The sequence below is a fragment of the Sphaeramia orbicularis genome, chromosome 8, assembly GCF_902148855.1.
Source record: "Sphaeramia orbicularis chromosome 8, fSphaOr1.1, whole genome shotgun sequence".
Classification (NCBI taxonomy): Eukaryota; Metazoa; Chordata; class Actinopteri; order Kurtiformes; family Apogonidae; genus Sphaeramia; species Sphaeramia orbicularis.
In genome coordinates, this window is record NC_043964.1 from 44,315,003 (window position 1) to 44,339,430 (window position 24,428).

General features: G+C 39.0%; 1 protein-coding gene across 2 annotated transcripts in view; it reads right to left on the minus strand.

Annotated features, from left to right (window-relative positions):
* LOC115423417 (myosin-9-like) overlaps window positions 1-24,428 on the minus strand; it is a 50,036-nt gene that overhangs the window by 18,561 nt on the left and 7,047 nt on the right. The window contains exons 2-14 of one of the 2 annotated variants that reach the window (XM_030140204.1): window positions 12,637-12,971; window positions 8,778-8,934; window positions 7,686-7,713; window positions 7,466-7,559; window positions 5,851-5,871; window positions 3,369-3,461; window positions 3,208-3,271; window positions 2,989-3,087; window positions 2,751-2,894; window positions 2,526-2,621; window positions 2,101-2,372; window positions 729-902; window positions 434-607 (exon numbers count right to left, since the gene is read on the minus strand). In XM_030140204.1, coding sequence (XP_029996064.1) covers window positions 434-607; window positions 729-902; window positions 2,101-2,372; window positions 2,526-2,621; window positions 2,751-2,894; window positions 2,989-3,087; window positions 3,208-3,271; window positions 3,369-3,461; window positions 5,851-5,871; window positions 7,466-7,559; window positions 7,686-7,713; window positions 8,778-8,934; window positions 12,637-12,966 — 1,746 coding nt within the window. In that variant the 5' untranslated portion in view covers window positions 12,967-12,971. The remainder of the gene's footprint in view (window positions 1-433; window positions 608-728; window positions 903-2,100; window positions 2,373-2,525; window positions 2,622-2,750; window positions 2,895-2,988; window positions 3,088-3,207; window positions 3,272-3,368; window positions 3,462-5,850; window positions 5,872-7,465; window positions 7,560-7,685; window positions 7,714-8,777; window positions 8,935-12,636; window positions 12,972-24,428) is intronic. The other variant, XM_030140205.1, reaches the window with a different exon arrangement.

The window sequence follows — 24,428 nt, forward strand, 5'->3', positions numbered from 1 at the left end:
TGTAAAATTTACAAAAATGCATGTCTGGCAAAATATCCATAGGCTGATGTCCATCCATTTTCTGAACCCCATAGTCCTCATGACAAAGCCTATCCCTGCCATCTATGGGCAAAGGCAGGGGTTTTCTCTGAAGTTCAGTACAAATCTGAAAGAAATCCAGTGTCAAACAACCAATGGGTGAGGTTTTGAATACACATACTAATCATAACATTTTAGATAATAACTAAAAAGTATTTGAGTTGAGTTGTTGAATTGTACAAAGTCACAGCACTCATGAGGAAAATCCATGACGTGAACTGGGAGGCCTAAGGAGATGTTAGGAAGTTACCTAGAAGCTCTGAACTGATATAAATAATTAACACAAACAATATATAAAAAAGACAACTATATACTGACTATATAAATGAAAATGACCATGCATGATCTCGCTTACCTTGCCAGCATAATGGATGATACAGAAGTCTGCTTCATCCTTCAGTTTCTTGGGTCTAAGGAACTTGGGGTGAGAGCCCTGCTCCTGGTGCACCTTCTCCACAAAACTCTTGTCTGTGGCCTTTGGAAACCAGCACTCCTCATCCAGCAGAGCCAGGATACCAGGGGGGCTGGCCTGGACACAAAAAAACAGAAGGTCCTTGAAGTACTTAAATAATTCGCTGAACACACATCTATAAACAGAGAGTCTATAATCTAGAGAAATACATACTTCACAAAGAAAATAATCAACTCACAGGTTTCTCAATGAGGTCGATGCAGGGCTGCAGGTCGAGGCCGAAGTCGATGAAGCTCCACTCGATGCCCTCCCTCTGGTACTCCTCCTGCTCCAGGATGAACATGGTGTGGTTGAAGAGCTGCTGCAGCTTCTCATTGGTGTAGTTGATGCAAAGCTGCTCAAAGGAGTTCAGCTGAGGGGTCACAGAGAAAGACAAGAGGGGGACCACATTACAACTTTAAACTCGCATGAGACTGTCATTTAAAAAATGTCAGACTACAGGGTGTATCAGAAAAAAGTAGATTCTCAGAAAAAATAACATAAAACCAAATATCTACGACATTTTGAAAATCTGGTCATATGCGTTTATTGACCATGTAATTCTCCCTTGATTGACACCAGTGTCCTGGGTCAGTTTGCGTGCTTTGGTGAACAACACTAATTTGAATTGTGCAAAATAGAAGTCATTTGTGCATGGAAGTCTAAGGGTTAATACGAGATCTGTCACAATGGATGACCAGTTCCAATGGTCTTTCACTTGCATGCATAAAACAGGAAAATATAATTGCATGTTAACCCCTACAATACAAAGAGTTCACACATTGGTGAGAAACTGAAAATTAATAGCAAAATTTGCTCAGTGAGTTAAGATTTGGGTTTTACACTTCAGGATTTTAATTGAAGGCACACAATTCTGTTACTCGATGGATTCCAGCATGTTTAGTCTTCCACATGGGCCCTGTTCCTTGTCACGCAAATTTGTGCCCTCCTCAACATATCTGTGACGGCACGCCTAATCATGCCCCTGTCCTGCCTCAGGAGTTCCACTTCAGCTGTGATGATGCAAGGAATTATGTACGCTGACTGAAGTGTTCAAAATTTCAAATGGTCAGCTCAAAACAAGCTCCAAGAATCCTCACTAACAGCATTAACCCCTTGCGTTTGGCATGATTGACTCAAACCTACCATTAATGCGAAATCTTTGCACCGATGGTAGGGGATTCACATGTAATTATCTTTTTCCTGTTTTATGCATGCAAGTAAAAGACCAATTGAACGTGTCATCCATGACGACAGATCTCATATTAACCCTTACACTTCCATGTGCAAAAAACTTTTATTTTGCACAATTCAAATTAGTGTTGTTTGCTGAAGCATGAAAACTGACCCAGGACACTAGTGTCAATCGAGAGGGAGATAGAGAGAGACATAGAGAGAGATAGATAGACAGACAGACAGACACTTTATTGATTACATGGTCAATAAACACATATGACCAGATTTTCAAAATGTCTTCACATTTTGGTTTTATGTTGTTTTTTCTGAGTCTACTTTTTTCTGATAAACCCTGTATTTGCATGCAGCGTTTGTCCTGCGAGAATGTGGCTCACTTCAAAGATCTCAAATCCAGCTATATCTAGGATTCCAATGAAGGAGGCGCCCTGTCTCTTGGTCTTGTCTAGAGCTTTGTTGATCCTCATAACCAGCCAGCGGAACATCCTCTCATATGTGGCTTTGGCCAGGGCCTCCACTGCAAACTCTGCCTGCTCCTGGGTCTGAGCCTTCTGGACATAATCTCGGCCCACCTTGATCCTAGGTGACAGGATCGCCCTAGTGAACTCCGTCACACTTATGCCGAACAGGTGACACATCTTCTGGGCAGCTTGAAGTACCAAGAGCAGAGCAGGGAAACAAGGAGGTTGTAAGGGAGAAGAGTGCATGGAAGACTGTCAGATGCATAATACAATCATATGATGTAGAATACTTTCATCCAATGGTGAAGGTTTTCCTGGATAATGAATACGTTGTGGCCTACCTGTGTTGTCAGGCATGGAGGCCTGGTCTGTGTGCCGCTCCTTTTTGAAAGTTATGTTGCCGAGCTGCAGCACACCGGACACCACTTTTAACAAACCTGCACAAAAAACAGAAATTTACTAACATGGTAATAGTTTTGTTCTGCACTGACAAGAATAAATGTAGAATAAGTTCCAATTAGAGAACAGATTGAGGAAATGTTAAAATAATATACAGTCTGCCTTACCTATCTGCTCCTCCTCTGGGATGCTCATGATCCTCATGGCCTCCATGGTCTCTGCAAAAAGATCTTTGTCCTGTTGCCCAGGAATAGTAACATTCCCATTGGAAAGGAAGCGGTAGTTGTTATAGTTTTCCAAAAGAAGTTCATCTGAGAGAAAATGTAAAAAAAACAGTTAGGAACCTTCACAAGGATGACTTATTTAAGACTCCAGGTAGAAATTAAATTGTCATGCGTTACTTACTGCGCAATTTGTCTCCAGCCCCTGTGAGAAGGTAGTAGAAGACGTGAAAGGTCCTCTCCTCTTTGGCCTGGCGGATGGCACGGGATTTCTCCAGCAAGTCTAGTAGTCAATCTGTTAGGGACAATTTCTCTGAGGTTCCAAAAATCACTGCGCATTATAAATGCAAAAAACATAATATTTTAATTCTAAGAGAAGCAACAACCACAGTATTAAGGATACAAGTTTCAATGTTGGCACCAACGATGTAGCCATTGACATCAAAGTTGATCCTGATGAATTTTCCCTGGATAAGGAAATAAATGAACATTATATTTGATTTATCCATGCTTCTTTTCCAAACTACATCATTTCAAACTGAAACTGCTGCCATTAAGCCTTACAAATCGAGAGGAGTTGTCATTTTTGACAGTCTTGGCATTTCCAAAGGCTTCTAGGATTGGGTTAGCTTGTAGCAGCTGCTTCTCCAGCTCCCCCTGGTGAAAAAAAAAACAAGAACAGCAGAGAAAAGTATTAAGTACTTGTTCCATCTGGCCACTGCTAACACTTCAATCTATTTGTTTTAAGTGTAAATATCTATAAAAATTTAGTGTAAATTGCACCATTGAGTTTCCAAATACAACTTAAAAAGATATTTCCCAACCTCGAATTCATATTTAATAAATACTTACCACAGAGAGGGGGTTGTTTACTGTGGCATGTCATGGGAACGTGAAAATACAATCTGCAATTAATTTACTCCAAGTTCCTTCATTGAGTGAAACCAATCAGTCTTCCCTAATGCATCTGTTGACATTGTGGTTTGTGCTGATTTAATAATGATGTACTTACATTGGAGAAGAACACAGGAGAACACAGAGTGTACAAAGCATTCAAGATATTACAGTGATAAGGAGGGATACCATTTAAACACAAACATAAACCAGCAGTACACACAAATACACACATTGCACCCAAGCATTTTTTCCCCAACACTTAACATAAGTTAGTGCCCAAATCTGCAGAAACCCAGAGAGCCTGTGACCCATCACCCATTACCCAGAGAAGAATAATCCATTGAACACTGAGAATAAAAAATGTCCTTTTAGCTTCACTGTGACTTGAACACTGACAACAGAAAGCTTTACTTATATTACACTGCCCATCTGTAAACACTGTATAATTCCAAATGCAATATTTAATCAATCCTTTTCATATTATCCTACAATATAATGTCTGTATGACGTATGTATGTATTGTACATCAAACACAACAAGCAATAAAGTATAACTTTTACTCAATAGGCGTCTTGCCACTTGACTGTTATTGCAAAGGGTTTAAACCAGTCTCATACTCATCCAACACAATTATGTTAATTACTGCTAAAACCCAAAAGCTATCGTGGTAACTGTAACACATATTTAGGCTAAGGTAGTAGGTGGCATCTTATTTTAATCAGGGTTGTTGCACATTTTAAGAAAATACATTTATCAGTTTGTCCATTTTTCCATTATAAATACAATTTAACATGTCAACTTTATCTATAAAGCACCTTAAAAACAACACAGATGGCCAAAGTGCTGTACACAGACAGAAAAACAAATAAAACAAGTAAGATCTTTAGTTTTAACATGATAGCGCATGATGAATATGCAGTTTCCCATAGGTGAAAAACAAAGTATTTTAACTTATAAAACAAACACTTTTAAATTCCTAGAATGATGTCAATGCACTTCAATAATAGTTATGTAAATTTCAAAAGTCAGAACAATTTTTAAAATTCATGTAACTGAAAACATTTCAAGTCAGTTCAAGTTCTAAAATTCAGTAATACTTTAGGTTTTAGACTTTTAAAAAAGGATCTGTGAACTCCCTGATTATGAAAAAGTATTTAATGTTTATCTGAACAACTGGATTGTTGCGTTTGAAATGCTAAAATCCCTCTCCTCATAGTGGTAATGCAAAATGCTCTAGAAAGGGCCAGCAATGCAACAACAAAATGCAATTAACTAGGTTTTTGCATTCTCATAAATATATAAAATGCTGAAACCAGGAGGACGTGTTAATGCGTTAAACTAACAGGCTACTTTTGTTCAACAAAAATTCAAAATGCAATCTTTTTTCTTGTTGTAATATAGTCATTGTGAGTACATTTCACTAGTCACTGCCTTCCAATGGTGCTTTATTTTATTCAAAGTGATTTTTATTATAGCTATTTTCTTTTTTTTTAAGTTGTCTGTGGATATTGTACATTCATCATACAACTTTTGTTATTTTTGTGTTCATGTAGGCAGAAGAAATTGGGTTAAAATTGTAGTTAACAGTGGGGAAAAAATAATTTTTTTGGCCATATTCAAAAACACTGGGTGAGTTACTATATTTATCAAAAGACTACATGCAATAAGACCATTACAACTTTGCTACACTGGACCTCAATGAATCTACCTGTGATGTCTAAAGGTGCGCACACTGCCCAAGTGATTTTTTTATACATAAATAAAAAAGCATATTCTATCTTTTGACTGAGGTGAACACAGAAGCAATACAAATGATGAAAAATTCAACCAGACAGTAATATTCAAACAGACCAAAAACTACTGTTATTTTTTATGTTTTTGACTCCAATAAAAACCCCTCCCTGTTATCCTACAATTGTCTGGCTGAATTTTTCACAGAAACACATAGGGCTGCCACTGATCTGCAAAGAAACTTCCTCCCTACTTCCTATTGGCTGGCAAGACATGTCACCTCTGCCCCCCCGAAACAAGGTGACTCCGACAACGGTGCAGTCCGACAACACAGAAAGGAGCAGCGAGGGGAAAAGAGAGTGATGACAGAGGCGAGGTGAGGGAGGAAGAGTGAATGGAGGCAGAGAAGTTAACTCACATGTGACAGGACCGAGCTGTTCTGTTGATGGGAAGAGAGAAATACAACAAACCTCATAAAGGGGCGATAGATAGTGATGTGGTTGTCATCAACCCCCACTGGGTTATCTATCAGGAAGCTGGCAGGCCAGATAACAGTAGTGCAGCTTTTCCAATGAAGGCTGATGTAAGACTAAACAGCTAAATGCTAGACTGATTTTACTGGATCCTAGCACCAGAAATAAAACTCAGCTACATTTGGGGGAATATATCACAGATGAAGTAAGGCCTCTGGTGTGCATTAAATGTCAGACCACCGTAGAATCTGCACTACTGGTTCTCTCAGCGATTGCCACCCCTTTCACTTTGACAGCAGTTGTTTTCTGTGACAGCTGTACCAAAGAACTGGTAAATGGAGACTTTTTTGTGCCTGAACCCAATTGATTAGTAAGTTACTAACAAGCAGTATATTGTGCACATACAAAACATGACAATTAATGGATTTTGTTGTACCAATACAGCTAGTATTCCAAGTACAAAAAAAAAAATAGGTGAGAAGCAAGAAAAGTAAAAATACCAGTTTACTCTAATTTGGATGCAACAGCTTTTTTTTTTTTTTTTTTTTTTTTTTTTTTTAACTTTTTCACCCAGTGGTAGTTGGCATAGTCAATTAAGTGGTTCAAATAAATGAATAAACTTTTTACTTTTACTTCCTGTGTGTGTTTAACTAAAATATCTGTACTTTCCTACAGAAGCAGAAATGTAACAGATGTCACAAGACAAGGAAATCCTGGACTGTTATACAAGATGACGGATCTTTAGTGTTGTCTGAGTCCAGGAGAACTAATTAAAGCATGAATGATGTTAGTAAAAATACTTTACATTTACTCTAAGAGTTTGTACATTTACTTGATTAAAAAAGTGAATCAGTACTTCAACTTTTATCAAATGCGTCAGTTCTTTCACCAGAGTAAACGATGTGTGGACTTTTGCACACAAAGACAAACTGTGCCTTAGTACCATCTTTGCATCCTGTTTGTGCCAAGGATTTTCTCAAATAATTTAAAAGCACTGTTGTTGAGCTGGTTTCTGCCAAAATCAGCACTGCTTACATGCTTATCTTCAGACATCCACACGATTTACATTTGTAAGAAAGTTCTCAGCACAAACACAATAAAGAGACTATGCCAAAAGTGACAACGCTGTTTTTGTATTTGTATGTTTTCATACTTGTAAGACAAGTGGTATTCGTTTCTGAAGCTTGATACATTATAAATATGTTGTGTATTTGTTTGAACTTGTATTTTGTATTTGCATAACAAAATGCATTATTTTGTTAATCGTGTTTTGCATTTGCAGACCACACTGTGCTTGTTAGTGAACTGTACTACATTTGCAAAGCATATTTTATTTGTTTAAGTTTTGACAGGGCATATCCCCTACTAATGTTTGTGTAATGCAGAAAATTAAATTTCTGTATGAAAAAAATGCAATAGTGGATTAATAATTAAGTGCAGTTAAGTACCAGTGGCTGTTATATTCATATACAAAACATAAAATGAAAAGGTCATTCACTTAAGATACACAGTAAAAGAAGACTTTAAGGAGAAATTGTTGAGGGTGGAGGCAAGACTGACCTGGTCTTTCCTGGTCTTATGAGAGGAGGCCACATGAGCAAGATACTGGATGACCTTCTTGGTGTTCTCTGTCTTACCAGCTCCAGACTCTCCTCTAAATGTTCATAACAGAGTGAAACAATTACAAAGGAGTAAAGGGCAACAAGATCCAAGAAATAATAGTAGACTGAATTGAAATTAAAAACTTCGTGCTTCTGTGGTATGTGCATCTATAACTTACGTGCAAAGAATGGACTGGTCTTCACGATCTAGGAGAAACAAAAAGGAATGTCCAGTTATGGACCATTTGAAGAACACCGCTGATGCACACTGGTGTTTTATCACTACAGCACATATAGTTTTACTTTATACAACAGGAAATACAGCAGCCACAGAGACAGGAAGCCAATATCCGGCTTCCTGTGACTGGAAAGGTGCTGCTGGGTTTCTAGCTATGCAGCTAATTACCCATCGCCTCCGTTAATGGAACAGATTAGACGGAGAGCAAGTTTGGGTGGTGGTTCACAGCAGATGTCAGGACTGAAAAGGCTGAGTGCAAACAGAATACACACAGGAAGTAGACTAAAGAAACACATTACAACACAATAGCTGTGTAGGAAATACCAGTTTTGTACTTTTACAGTTCAGTTTTGTAATGACTGATTTAACCCAGTTCCACATTAGTCACCAACAATGTACAATGCTGTTGTGTATCTCAAAGAAATAAGATGGCATGTCCAACACACAAAGGCTACATGAAAGGCCATAGGACAGAATATTTCCAAATACAATAACTGTAAACTATGGCCTTGGGAAGGCATCAGTCTCAAGGGACCAACAAATAAAATGAGCTTGACAAAACATGCACTTATGGTAGATTTGTTTATTTTTTCTACATTCTGACAAATTAAATGCGCATGGGACACACATGCCTCATTCTTTTTAGGGCAAAATTAAGGGTGCGTTAAATTTTCTGAGCCCAGTGGGGCCAACAAAACCATTAAAAATAGTCTGCAAGAAATAACTAATACTTCGCTGAAAATGATCCACGGAGTCTGCCATTAAATGGTCCTTACTTAAGTTACAAGCTTTTCTCATGAACCTCTTCAGTTTTTTGGAGTGTGCAGCATAACAAATTTAACCGCTCTGGTAAAGTAGCATAAAACTCAGCCCCTTAGGAGGTTTACACTTTATAGGTCTGTGCAGGACCATTCAGAGCACAGTAGCTTCATTGATAATGGAATCTAAAGGGGCCCATATTAGAAGCAGTAACTGTGTGTAGGCCAGCAGCTACTAATAATGTCATCAGTTTGTGGTTTTCAAAGGAACTTACCCTGCATCATGCTTCTGTAAGATGTGTCAGAGATGGCATAGATGTGAGGTGGCATTTCATGTCTCTTCTTGCCCTTGTACATTTCGACAATTTCATCTGAATAGATGGGCAGGTTCTTGTATGGGTTTATGACAACACAGAAGAGTCCAGAGTATGTCTGCAGAACAGAGAGAGGTGGCATTAGAAAGACTGCAGCTGCACTACGTTACTGGGGGAAAGAAAATGTTTAGGAAGATGGGATGGCTGAAAATAAAATAGTATGTCTCGTGGATACAAGACGACCAACAATATCATTAAAGGTGCTGGAGACTTTCATGACCAATTTTTCATCAAATCTGTAAAACCTCAGTCATAGCCTAAGTATCACGAATCTGTAAGTCTTTCTGTGATTACTTGCCTGAATCTCTTGCATTACGGTGAACAATTTCGAAGTGCTATCCACTATAAACAAACCGTGTGTTTACAAACCGACCCGAGGTCACTCCGGCATCTTCGGAATTTTGTCGCAACGTGCATTGTGGGAAACAGAGGTTCGCGCAGCCACCTGACAGTGGCAGCGTGACCACATGGTATTATATGGATGAAACAAACATGCGGAAACGGCTGGAGGAATATGCATAGAAGGAGGGGAATTCCTGCCGTTTCTGATCGTGTCTGTTACAGCTGCCGCTGTAAGGCGGCTGCACGAGCCTTCGCTTCCCACAATGCACGTCGCGACAAAATTCTGAAGATGCCCAAGTGACCTCCCGGCTCGTCTGTAAACACATGGACTGTTTATAGTGAATGGTACTTCGAAATTGTTCACCATAATGCAAGAGATTCAGGTGAGTAATCACAGAAAGACTTACAGATTCGTGATACTTAGGCTATGACTGAGGTTTTACAGATTTGATGAAAAATTGGTCACGAAAATCTCCAGCACCTTTAAGAAAATGAACAAGTGTACCTTTACTGGATCATTCATCAACAAAACCATTGACCAGTATGTAGGGCTAAGAAATAAGCCAAAAATATCACACTGTTTTTCTACACTGGTCGATATGGATATTGATCATGACATTAAATACGGTATTTGAGAATGCTGCCAGATGGAAGTGTATCCTAATAATACCTGAAGGCTGAAGAAAGATGGTTCGTTGGCTAAACTTAATATTAACATGGGAAAGCATTTTCATACTCTTAAAAAAAAAAAAAGAAAAATAAGAAAACATTGTTATTTTAAATAAGATTTGCAGTCATATGAGTGTATACTTCTCAATATAAAGTCAACCACTTTTAACATTCAAAACAATTGACATTTCAGAGTTTACGAGGTGGATTGAATTTGCCATGAATGTATGAGTCAGAGTTTTTCTGTGAATGAGACCAAATACAGTACAGACTGCAACTTGTTTTTTAATTACATCGCTACTTCATATAATGTTCAGACATTTACTCACTTATCTGAAACTTTCTAGGTCTGTCTAGAATAAAAAATGTTTGTCAATATTAACATACATTATCACAACAATATTTGGTAAAGGTTTTTAATCACCCCCTTCTTCTAGCATTTGTACAAAACAGAGAGAGTTGAGAGACAACTGATTACAAAAAATCAGAGGGAAAGATTAAATAAGATGCAATGTTCAAGATAAAATGATTTATGGCCAACTCCTGGACAATGGACAAGTAAAAATAAGAAAACAGGGGGAAAAAGCATGAATCTAATGCATTTCAACCAGGGTCAAAATTATCAACAAGGATAGTGGTCATTTAATATTCATGTTTACATGAAAAAGCTTCCCCAAAAAATGTTTCTGCATAAAACTGAGAAGTTGGAGTCATTGCTGATTCAGGACAACCCATCCCACTTGAACAATTTCTCATGAACCCTGATTTGGTCTCCTCCTATATTATGTAATCTTGGCCCGACCGTGAAGCAAGTTGGAACTGATGAGCGACTTTGGCACTCAACAACTGCAGCTATTTGACAGGTTAAGTCATATCTATGATCTACATTGATCTTTTCTGTGGTTTGCCAACATTAAAACCTCCTCCATTCCTTTGTATAAGCACCACTAAAACTTTTTTAGTTCGGATTGTTTTTGCTGAATTCCTGTGATACCATCAGTCTCCCCCCCCCCCAACACACACACTCTCCCCTGAGAGGTGGTCCATCTACAGCCCCTGGAGCCACTCAACCCAACCAAAGCCTACATCTGAGGGAGGGAACAACACGCTGTGTTGATATGACCGGGTCATGTCACCGAGTCAAAGACACCAAATCGCTCCCAACCCAGGCCATTGGGGATAAATAACATTAATTATGGGGCCATTACGACATCATTTACATTCCATGTCTGTCTATGCCAAGACTGGACACTGAAGGCCCCTCCCCTCCATTTTCTGGTTTGTTGTTCAAATCCCATACTCTGGATTGCATTGTTCCCTGCAGTTTCCTGTTTACAAGAGAACTCTAAACATGGAGAGAGAAAGACAAGGGAGAAAATGGAGCAAACAAGAAAAAAAGGAGGCTAAAAAGAAAACAAACTTACATACCATGTCTGTTTCAACAGATTGCTCACTTCTGGGCAGTAACCCTTTGTACATAATGGCTTGTCTTAAACAATGGAGCTTAACAAGATAATCAGGAGGTTGGACAGAGAGATAAACTGGTTTGGAGAACAGCCAGGGCAGATCCTTTTTCTATAGACCAGCTGTGCTTTCATTACGATTCAGAGGAAACTGCTTTAGACCATGACAAAAGGAACAAGTTCATTTGAGGCAAAGGCAAGAAAAGTGGCAGCAGCACACTGATGCAGAAAATGTCAAATATCACATTTTGCTTTAGTGTACCCTAAAATTTACCTCTATCAGGTTTCGTTTAAATTGTAATAAAAAGAAACATCTGGGGAAATAAAGTGGACTAAAACTAGCTCCATTTATTGTGCCTCATTAACTTCAGCAAACATACATCTAGTCCTGGTGCAGTCATTATGCAATCATCTGATTGTGATAATTTTGCAAAATCATAAGAATCGTTTCCATTTACTTAAAAAAAAAACCCAACAGATTAATGAAACAAAAAGCTATCAAATCAAAGATGCTATGGACATCATGAGGCTCGTGAATACTTTCACCCACTGCAGAAGAATTTGTCATCGGTTTTTGTCACATTTGCATTCTGAGGAGAGTCACACAGATATCATGTTGACAGTAAGTTCAGTGACACAGGCTAAATAATGGGGTTTTGTTGCGAAGTCAAAGATCTACAATGCATGGCAACTGACCGTTTCTGCTACTGTTTTGATTGGATGCCTCGCACCAGCACATCCACACTGTTGAACTTAAGAAAAGTAGCTATGTGCAAAATTGAAAAACTGAGAATGCAACAGACATCAAGAAAAATTGCTGACATATGAATCCTAATTAAATTCAAAGGCCAGTGAAGAATCTCACCACTGAAAACTTAATGAAATGTCATACTTTCATCACTTTTTCCACTTGTTTTACACCATTTGTGGTTTAACTGCTATTCTTTTACTCATCTTTTTGTGTCCTGTTATGATTTTTTTTTTTTTTTGCATTAGTGCTAATAACTGCTGATCAGTGTTTATCTCCTAATTTTGGACAGACCACATTTCAGTAAGTACCTGTTGTCATTATTTGCAATTTTTTTTGCATATACTTCATTTTGAACAGGTGCTGTATACATTATTTCTACTTAAAAATAAAATTTTTAAAAAAGATCTAAAAGTATCATTACAGTAGAAAAAATAGAGGAGAGAAAAAGTCCTGATATTACTGCAGAGATGAGAACTGAATTCATTCACAGCCACAGCCTGGTGATCATGCCTGTCTCAGTCCGTTCCATACTCACATATATGAGTCCAGAGTAGTATCTCTCCTTCAGGTTGTGCAGCACAGAGGCTTCGTTCAGACAGGTCAGCTCGGCCATGTCCTCAACCTTGCTGAACTTGGGTGGGTTCATCTTCTGGATGTCATCCTTGTTCACCCGGACCTTCTTACCAGAGTCTACCAGCTCGACCACGCACTCATCACCACGCTCTTCCTTTACAGAGCCGGGCTCAAAGCCCAGGCGCTCAGAGGGGATCCATACCAGCTTCTTGGAGGCCCAGTCAGCCTGTGCCAGTGGGTTGTTGACCAGGTTACGGTCCGCGTACAGGAACCTGTCTGCTTCTGATGACATGGTAGCTGTGGAGAACATGAGAAAAAGAATGTCTCTTGTTAGGGCCAAAAAATTCAAAAGTTCACTAACAGATAGAAATCAAAGTATTTGTCGAATTTACTGAAGCCTTGCAACTACAACAAACTGGTTCATTTTCATTATAATATCAATGTTTGTTCTAAATACCCTATTCTGTGTATTATTACATGCCTTCAGTTATATTTAAAAACAAGCAAACTGGTCCCATAAAACACAACCAGACATTTGGTTTCTGTCCATCTCACACATGCAATCTCTGAAGAATGCAAAGGTCACCACTGATGTGATGTGCAACAGAAAGTCTGCTTGTGTCAGTTCGGATCACCATAAAACACAACCATGTCAAATGAGGCCCGGTGTTACTCCATGGCCAACTGCTGTGGACACTTAATCAAATTCCCAACTGCTGGACCATCCCAGGTGACAAGGGAAGACAGAGACTGGAGCTCTTAGCAGAGTCTGTGAGCCTGGCACATCAGGCACATCCAGTATGTGTTTAGATGGTTGGCGATATGTGAGGGAGCAGTTCACCATTGTTCTCACCGATGCCTGTTCAGAGGGAGGAGGGAATGATTGAGAGATAGTAAACCCTGCATGACTTACGGCCCTTATCAACAGGCAGTCCCTGGAACTAAATCCAACACCTAAACCAGGAATCAAGTATTCTTTTTGTACATTCCCATCTTGAGATTTCTCAGCTGCAGAAGAGCTATATAGATAAAATGATCAGCAACCAGGAAGCAAGCTATATTCAAGTTGTATGAGTGTCATTATGTTGTTCCTTGTTGTTGTAATTAACTGAAATATTATGCATCAGTGTCTCTTGCATAAGTATTCATATTACATTTTTTATTTTGTATCTTTTTGTTTTATGCTATAGAATGTTTGGATAACGGGAGTTTAGATTTACATATACGTAGAGTTAAATAATTTGCTGGTAAAGAACAACCATGGAGTTTATTATGTGGAACCACACTCCAGCTAAAACGGGCCTTTAGAACAGAGTAACTGTAGTTTTGAAAGGATCTTACTTTTTAAGTTGTGTTCCCTCTTTATGCTTAAAGTTCAAATAACATGATGTGATGCAGACACTTACAGTTCTTCTAATTTTTATTTAATCTTTCAGTTTGTTTTGATAAGTGCAAAGGTACTTTTAGTTTGCTTTCGCACTAGAGCTGTTTGGTTCTCTTTAAACCGACCAGAGTTAGTCTTCCTTTACATACTCTGGCAAAATTTGTAAAATGTGTTTCCTTCTTTAATGAAAACATGAATGATCAGACAAAATTTTATTTTAAATTGGATTCAAATTAAACTATGAGGTATCTACAAAGGCACAATCCAGGGCTTCCGCTACAAGTAAATGATCGTGGTGCACTGCCATGCCAAAATAAAAGCTGCCATGCCTTCAGAATTATGAATTTTTTTTTTTTCTTAGATGTTACAGATGTAAATTATATTGTATGAATGGATCCATATAAACATGAAGTCTATATTTGCGCACATTTACAGACCATAATAAGACTGTGAAATTGTACTCATGAAATGTGACACTGTTCTGCAAATAACTTAATTCTGAAAGACGAACACTAAAGTCTCAACTTCCTGTCTGGCTCTACTGTGGAGTGTGTGTGTGTGTGGAGAGTAGTGGCAACGAGGCAACAGAGCAGAGTAAAGGGTGAGAGAAATGTTCCTAAGCAAGAATAAATATAACGAATATTTTTGCTCAAGCCTGTGAAAATGACCCTAATGTTAACGTCAATGTTAAAAATGCAATGTTAGCGACAGTAAAATTTAACATTAATGATAGAGAGTTTCAACTTCACGTGTTGTTTCAGATGATGTTACAGTTACGTTTCGAACAACAGAATGATGTCAGGTGGTTTTCTATAATGACCCAGTCTTGGTTACATTTTCAGACAAGTAAGCAAAAATTTAAATATTTTCAAAGAAAGTGAAAGGAACCCAAGGGAGAGAGTCAGGTGACATAAGATAACGGAGAGGTTCAATGTTCTTTATTTATCATGACTTTCTGTCCTCAAGCTCAAAGGAATAGAAGTGATATTGATGAGCACCATGGCAAGTGTAATATTTAAATGTTCCCTACGTTAACTGCGTGATATTAGTGATGTAAAAGAATATAACACTCATTGCCTGTAATCTTTTTCTTCAGAGTTTTTTTTTTTTTGGGGGGGGGGGCGGGGATCCTGGAGGAAAGCCTGCAATCATTAAAGCAGTCTGTAGGTTCCCATTTGCCCAGGTCATCATCCTTCTTGGCAGTTCTTCTCAGTTCAACTGGACTGGTTTAGCTCTCCTGAAAACATTTTGTCTTTCATCCAAGAGACTTCCTCAGTTCTGAACTGAAGAAAAGATCATTAAATCAGCATATGACTTTCATCATACATTTTTCTTCAGATTTGTAAAACCCAAGTGATAGCCTAATTATCACTAATCCATTAGTCTTTCCGTGCTTGCACACCTAAATGACTTCCATCACGGTAAACAACTTCGAAAATGACTCCATCACAAGCAGTTCGTTTGTTTACATATCAAACCAATAAGTCACTTGAGCCTTTTCGGAAATTTTGTTGCGATGTACATTATGGGAATGAGAATTCCATGCAGCTGCAGTAGCAACAAACATGGAGACAACAAGCAATAAAACCTGACCCTGGTACCACCGACGCAGAGGCAGGGCTGGCTCCATCTCACGAGCCCCTGGGGGAGACAGGCCGTCTCGATCTCACTCGAGACAGTTCTGGCATGGGAGGCGCACAGAGGAAGGGTGGGGAAAACCCCTCCAAGGGAGGTCCTCCCGGCCTCAAACTCAAACTTGCAGTGCGGAGTAACTGGCCCCCCCGGAACATCTGGTCAGCGGAGGCTCTAAGGTGGGTCACGGAAGACGGTCGGTCAAGGAATATTTACTTGGCTCCACACTCAGCCATAGGTGATACTATCAGTTACTGTGGCGTTAGAGGAATAGTAAAGTGACAATCACGGATCGCTATCCCCCTTAATCGATTCAGAACCTTATGAATCGAAATCAAATTGATTAAGGAAATTGGCCATGATATTCAGCCCTAATTATCATACACGCCACGCAGGCATACACAGGGTATGGCCAGGAACTCACCGCTCACTCGCTCCTTACGTATGGATTAGCGATAATTAGCCTATCACTCAGGTTTTACAAATTTGAAGAGAAATTAGTGATGAAAGTCATACGCTGCTTTAAATAAAAACACAACACAAGAGAAAAATTAACATTTGACAAGTTTTGTCAGGTGTGAAAATGGCTTGGTCTTATTTTTAGGAAGTGAGGAGCCTTAGCTGAGTTTGTATCTAGTCCAACTGTTTCAGTGTTTCAGGTAGTAGGAAAGCCTTGAAGTAAGATTAATTTGAAAAAAATAAATAAAATAATGTATCACAGCATTTAAGGAAACTTTATCCTCCACCACCATGAAGCATTGGCAAAACCTTACCTGAAATTTTATTTTGTATTAGTTTGGATTATTCACCATAGATTGCATTTCAGTTAAGATTTTCAGGTTATTTTTACTGCTACACAAACTATATCCCTGTTTTGAAAGCAGGGCTGGGCAATATGGAAAAAAAATTCATAATGATATTTTTTTTTTTCATATCAGATGATATCGATATGTATCACATTAGGGCTGTGCAATTCATCGAAATTCAATTACGATTTCGATTATTACACGCAACGATTACAAAAATTATGTAATCGAGAAAAAACGATTATTAATTTTGAGTTGTTTAATTCACGCGCACGCAAGCTACCATGAGCTGCTCCGCCCCGCCCCCCTCTAAGCTACAGCTGCCAGCTAGCCAGCTAGTTGTACCTAGCGGTCTGGAAAAATAGCAGGAGAATCGCAGCAGAAGTGCTTGGTAAACAAAAAAGGCAAGCCAAATTCAATTGTATGGAATCACTTTGGGTTTGATGAAGAGCAAAAACCCATTACGTGCAAAAAGTGTTTCGTAGTTGTGTCCGCACCGACCGGTAACACAGCAAACCTTTTTAACCATCTAAAGTTTAACCACCGCGAACTTTATCATAATCTGATGAAAAACTAAACCACATAAAAACAACTCTGTCTACAGCTTCATCCGCAATGCAATCTTCAGTCTCCGAATCTCTTTACGCTGCAACTCCCGTATTAACCTAACTGAAACCTGACGGCACGCCACTGAATTTACTGTTTCATACTACACTCAACATACTTGAATTTATAATTTGCACTTTACGTGAGTTTTTTTTTTTTATTGCTCCAGTTCTATGGCAAGTCTAGAGCAGTTTAATTCCAGTGCACTATTTGTTTACTGAAGGAAACATACTTGAATTTACAGTACACTTATTTGCATTCAAAGATTTTTTTGTTTCGTACAAAAGTGAACATACTTGTTTTAATGGTTAAAAGCTTTATTTATGTTTAAAGAGTATATCTTACATTGTTTTGCAAGAAAAAAATAAACAACTTTAAGGTTAACAAATAATCGTTTTCAATAATCGTGATTTCAATTATTGCTAAAATAATCGTGATTTTTTTTTTTTTTCTATAATCGAGCAGCCCTATAATCACGTTATAAATCAATTCACTATTTTTGTCAAGTTTAAATTTTCCGTTACCCATAAGTTAGTTGTGAACACATCAGAAGGTTACTTTTGATTTAAATACAATTTATTTCTGAAGAACATTATACAACTGTTTCAGATAAATAAAACAGGTACATATATTCAAAACTAAACTAAACGTCTGACCAGCAGGCAAAAGCTTTCAAGTTTTAAAATAGAGCACAAACAAAAGAGAACATCTTCACGAAACAATACCAGGGGTATATACGTAGGGGTAAGTTCCGTTAAGTGCCGTAAGTGGTGTAAACCGAAAATGAAACTTAACATGCTTTGAACGTCTCACTACTGGCTTCTACGCCACATCCTACTTTTCAGTGGCCCGTTCGCCTGAGTTCTCAATCAAATTTTCTCCCAGAGGAGCACTCATTACCTCCCACTGCAGCCCAAACATTAGCGTGTGTGCTGTAGCTGCTCTTACGGCGTGCTGTGTGCGTCAACCTAACTTGCTGTTGCTCTAGCGTGATTGGTTTGGTGCGGCGCTACTTAATTATGATTGGCTGTTCTTATGTCTGTCAAAACATGGACAAATGAATTCTATTGAAGTTGTATCAAACATATTTCATATTTCTATCAAGGAAAAGTTACATCGCGATTTATATCGTTATCATTTTATCACTCAGCCCTATTTAAAAGTATTACATCTCATATGAAATATGCAATATTGCCACAGATAAAAATACATAATGCAAAAGCATAAATGATGCACTGTGCATGAGCTGTCCTTGTTGTCACATGCCTCTCAATGTTCATAAATAGTATGTTGGTGAAAGGGAGTGCTGTTTAACGCACATAGAAAGTGACTGGACAAGTATTACCAGTATTGAATGGAGGGAAGACTGTGTTCACACTACACAAGTGAAGAGTGGGCAGACTCCAAGCAGTTAACCGATCATGGTGTGCTTTAACCGACACTGCACTCTGGACTTTACAGTCTCAATTATCATTCCAACACAGCAGGACCGTGACACCATTTCCCCCCTACAGCCAGGGTCATTCACCTTTCAAGGTTCCTTCACTCCTAAGGGAAAACTGAGTTTCTGAGGGCTATCCAAGCTTGTTTGCATATGCTGCATTTCTCATATGCAAACACTATGAAAATCACAGCTGAGGTCAGGTTTGGCTTACTCTTACACTTAATATGCTTGAATGTGTTTCACATCCGTGGGAGTCACTACAATTGGCAGTATGGTCCAGTGGGACCTGGTACCGTTGCCAAATTCTCAAGCTCAACATTATTAACCACAAACATCACAATTCCCAGGCTTAATGATACATTTTATTCAACATTGAAACCACTATTCATAAATGAAACTTAGTTTTTACAGTCATGTCAAGATCCATAAGTGCATTTAAAACTAAAGTATTTATAACAATTTTGAATTTGGAAATATATATATATATTTATATATACACACATACATACACACACACACACACACACACACACTGTGTGTATATTATGTGTATATTATATAATTTTATATACATATTTTTTTTTACATCTATTATGTCATGTCATTTCTTTTTCATCATAAATTGGATGCATTTGTCTCATGAATAATTTATCATCATCATCAATTTAGATTATGAAAATAAGACAACTGATTTCGGTGACTGTCGATCACTGGAAAGCACTAATGACTTGACATTTATTGTGATGAACAGATTTTTGGCCTTATTGCTAAGCCCTACTTTAAAATGCCTACTCTTAATAATAGTTGAAAATTTTTTTTTTTTTTTTTTTTTACAAAATTCTAGCAACTACAAGGATCCTGTAAAGACTAAGTATGGTATTCCTCAGCTGTACTAAGAAAAGGTCAGACACTTGAGTGTTTAGAAAGAGACAAGAGTCAATGTTGCTGAATTTAACAGGGTTGTGTCTGTTCTAGTACATTAACCCTGATCTGTGAGAAAGAAAGCAGAGGAGTGCCATTCTTCTCATGACCCCTTCCTCCCTTCCTCCCCTCCATCGTCTATCAACTCTCTGTCAGCCTGTGCTAAAGCTTACGTCCATTACTGCTTGCAGACCCATCTCTGGTCTAACGGACCCCATCCTGTATGGAACGTGGGGCAAATTAGTCCCGCTATACCTCACAGTTTGCTGCCTGCTCCCTCCCATGCCTTTAGTCGCCCTCTCTCCCCTCTCCAGAAACCTAACACCCCCTGCCCTTCTGTTTATCCAGTCTTTTCAGGGTCACATTCCTCCCATACTCACCCTTTATCAGGGAGAGACAGCAAGCAAAGGAATTCCACAAATTTCTGTCCTTTATCCACTATGCCTCCCCCCTTTACATCTTACACAGATATGTTCTGCAGCTTTCCTTCTTGTTATTGCCTCCTTCTTATTCCCATCACATCAGCAAGTCATGTGTGCCTTCAGGGGTTTCATCACTCGGGGGAGATCAGCATCACCTTGCCTGAGAAGCACACCCATGTCTGCAGAGACTGAAATTACCTAGAGGCTTTCAGTGTGCATTTCCACGGTTCTTTAAAAACTGACTTGATCATTACGTGCTCCAAAACTCATGGATAAGTTGGCCCCTTGGTGGGGTGAATATGAGCCATGACTGATTATAATCGCTGATGCTTTGTTGTTTAGCAAAAACAAGAAGTGAAAGCTGAATGCACCTATAGCTCTGGGCATGTTTTAGTTAGCTGGGTTTTACCATTATACTCCAGGTGAAGAAAGACAAATGGACAAAACAGCTCTGTTCTTACAACACTATCTGTGAAAGTATTTCAAAGTATGTAGGAAGCCACTAGGTTATAATCACTAATAAGTGAATAAGAGAGACTAATCACAATAGACTGAAAAATCCAATGCAGTGAAACACAATAACATATCCTTCTGTGAGCCAATAGCTATTTTTCTTTATCAACTATCATTTATTAAGTGAAGCATGGAGCAAAACTGTCACAAAAAAGCACAAGAATGAATTACCCATGTTTTCAACAGTTGCTTTGGGGTAAATAAACTAGACTGTTGAGTGCATCAGAAAGTGGCAGTATTGAGGTTTTGCACATACATCACATGATCACGTGGTTTGCTGTTTACGATGCCATATTGGTAGGCAAGCTTTCCTTGGATCGTACAGTGTGTTAAACGATGGACCTGCTAAACTCCTGTGTGTGCCTTTCATTACTTAGCTTTCACTTATTATAAATTAGGCAGAAAGACCGCTTGGTTACATTGGTGACAGCGGTGGTTCTGTTCTGCTGACTGCTGTTTATAGTTATTACCGCGGTTAGCGTAGCTTCTCAGTATAGTCAGCCTGCGTGCCTGTTGCGCTTAGTGGCGTGGAAAAAAAAGAATTGTCATCATGTGGTACGGTGATGAAGACCCCTTTAAACCTACCAGGAGGGCTTCCCCTGGCCTATCACCCTATAGAGAGTGATTGTGGATCTACCTGCTCCCTTTGCCGGCGATAGCAGCCAGAGTTTGCTCAGCTAGGTGAAGCAGCTGGAAGAGGCAGTCGGAGCTACGGTGGGTGACACCGGTGAGTTCAGCGGGGAGCTGGTGAGAATACTCCCCACCTGTCTGTGCAAGTCTGCTTTTCTACTATGGGACAGCCTTTCAGATGCGGTCAAGTCAAATTATGCGGCCGTGAAAGAGAAGATGGGATCGGCTTTTGGACAGAGACAGTTAATGGACCGTTTTAGAGCTAACATATCGGCTCATTCACGAGTTCCGGGGGAGAGCCTGGAGGTGTACGAGGCTGATGTGAGCCGGCTGGTAGCTTGTACTCATGTTTTTGCCTCCGGGTTGCGCGCGCATCACTGTTGTTAGTAAACATTGAAACTCATCTATGGTGCCTTTATCACAAGCAGACATACTCGTAAATAACAAAACACGCAAACACGAGTCCAAAGAAAAACATGATATAAAGCAACAGTTCTGACTTTCTGGATCCAGATAGCACGCCTACCAATATGGCGGTGTAAACAACAATCACATGACCAGTGACATCAGCTGCAAGTCCTCAGTAGGCCACACAAGTCTGTAATAAAACACAGCAAGTTAAGCACTCCACCAGACACCAGGGGAGCCACAGAGTTAAATGTTTACTAAATGAGAACATATATGAAGAAGGTTTTTCCAATTGAGGTTATTAAGAGACCAATAAAACAATTTATTTCCAAGTTAAAAACCACCTCATGGAAGGCTAGAGCTGGGTCTTGAGCCAAACATTTTCTGTACAAGCACCAGTCAGTTTCGTTCACAGACAGAAAAATTACACTACACATTACAGTACCCTCATTTAGTTTCATTTTCATATCATTATTTTTTGTATGAAGTAAAACCAATAATAAAAGAAAAGTTCCTGCAACAATGTGGTTTAACCCTGGCATTTTCTCCCTAAAGTCAGTTTTAAAATATAAACAATAAACCCATTTTAAGTTATACTTCTGACAATGTGCAGTGGTCTGTTAACATAATAATGACGATGTGCAAGAGCCACGAATGGACTGGTGTAGATAATACCCTTTACTTATTGAATTTGGATATCAAACAAGACATTATTCGATATTCCTATTTTCAAGCCAGTCATCCTATGCAATAAAAGCTCAGAACAGTCCTACCAAAACCTACAATGTTTTAGCAATGTTTCTGAGAAAAATACTGCCATTCCTATAAGCTTTTTCTAAAGTAAAACTAGATCAAATGTAGGCCTACATAAAAAAGTACACTGATAGAAGCATGGGTTCTGACAAATTTGTGTAAAAACAGAAAAAAAGTAGTAAAAGTCAAGTATGTTGATGTCTGCTACAGTCCAACTCATAAGCTTGACACAGTTAAATCAGTGACACACTTCTAACTCTCCACTACCTCTCTCGAGAGTGGCACGAGGGCTAAAATTACTCCAACAGCTATTCTAGTTTGACAAGTGCTGCTCTACATCGAAAAGAGAAAGAATTCCCATTTTAGACAGTCCCCTGTGGACGATGACTGATATAGTAAGAGATGGATGTTGATTTGACATTGAGGTAAAACAGCGTGCTCTGCCATTCAACGCTGCCTTGCCCCTCCCCACCTCAAGTTCATGGCTCAGGTTCCTGCTGCCTCCTTTGCCAAGTCCTCCATAATCCTGTAAGAATCAGAGTATCCCTGATTGTCACTTTGAAACACCTCTCAGCTGTGAAAACATTCACCATCTACTCCGTTGAGACCCATTTACAATGAGATTAGGTTATCTGGTTACCAACACCATGGATTACAGATTAATTATATACTTGGTAGTAGATGGTGCATCAAGTCATCCAAATCCAGCCTTTGAAAAACTCTTAAAATATTTAATGAAACCTGGCAGAGATACAATTGAAGGACAATTCTAAAAATGACCAACAGTTCGGTGTTAACAGTATCCTGTTAAACAGTGGCCTACATTAAAGAAGAGGAGGAACCATTAAATAAATAACACAAGGAAGGAAGAAGGAAGGGAATCCAGTTTTAGAAACCAGCCTCATCACACAGACCAGAGTGTGGTTACAAACAGAGGAAGTAAAGCTGTAGCCAGGAATCTGAAAGGGGTGGAGGAGAAGGAATGAGGCAAAAGAAGAAAAATGGAGGAGCTACACAACGACCTTTTTTCATCCTGGCTGTTTAGAAAGCAGGTCAACCTTAGTCTGTAAAACCAAGATTGTCCATCCATTCATCAGACTCCTTCTCATTCCATTCCACCACAGCGACTTTCCCCGGGTTACTGTAAAACCCAGGAATCGTGACGACTTCTTCAAAAGCACGACCATGTACAGTCAAATGATTGTGTCTCATTTCCGGCTTCAGCTAACCACGAACCAGCTGTGCTGTGCTGATGGCCCCACTGGCAGGAACAGTAATAGAACCATTAGGTCAATAACATTTGTACTCCCTCCAATTGCATCCCATAATATCTCAACTAGTTCAGGATGCACCAAGTCTGCAAACCCTCAGCTGTCCTCCTCAAGCTGTGGATATTGTTTTGCAGTGGTATCATACTGGCTTTTGCTGTTAATCTTTCCAAAAAGTGTATATTTCTTTGTTCCTCTGTTACTTTGAACCTCACACACTTTCCAATGATCTATAGACACTCATAACTCATGCTGTGCCCGTCAGGAACCAAAAAGTTACAGAGTCAGTCAAAATGTATTTAGTGTTTCCGCTGGTAAGGTTTTGCCACGGTGCATTGCCACGTCAAAATCCTTGCTGCCACACCATACTTCTGATACAAAAAAATCATCACCGTCACATTAGGCTTATTATACATATATGTATAATATACTGTATATTAAGCCTACTATTTTCAATAAGAAGCAGCGTGCACTCCGTGCCGCTGTACAATTTTTACCCCTGTGTATTTTTTACCCCCTAAGAATTATGCCCGTGCTCCAAACCATCAGGCATGTGCAACCACATTCTTTTCTATGTAAATACTCATACAGAATTTACCCCATTTATTTATCATTTACTATAGTAAATTTCAATTTATTTGGATATTCAAAACTACACAGTTAATGGGGGTAAAAAATAATATGGATGTGAAACCAGCACACTGCGTGCTGTGCCAAATTTAACCATGTATGAAATGTGCTACTAATGTGCCATTAACCCATATGCGAAAACACCGGAAGTACAAAAATAATACAGGGGTAAAAACTGTGTGCGATACCACACCTTTCTGAGGTAATCGGAAGATCAGCACGTGAAGGGATTTTTTTTCTACACTGAACGGCTGCTTCAACAAAAGGTGAATCTTTCAAATAAAATTATCATAGTGTTAATCTGTGGATTGGACAATAATAGATGGGTCACCACAAG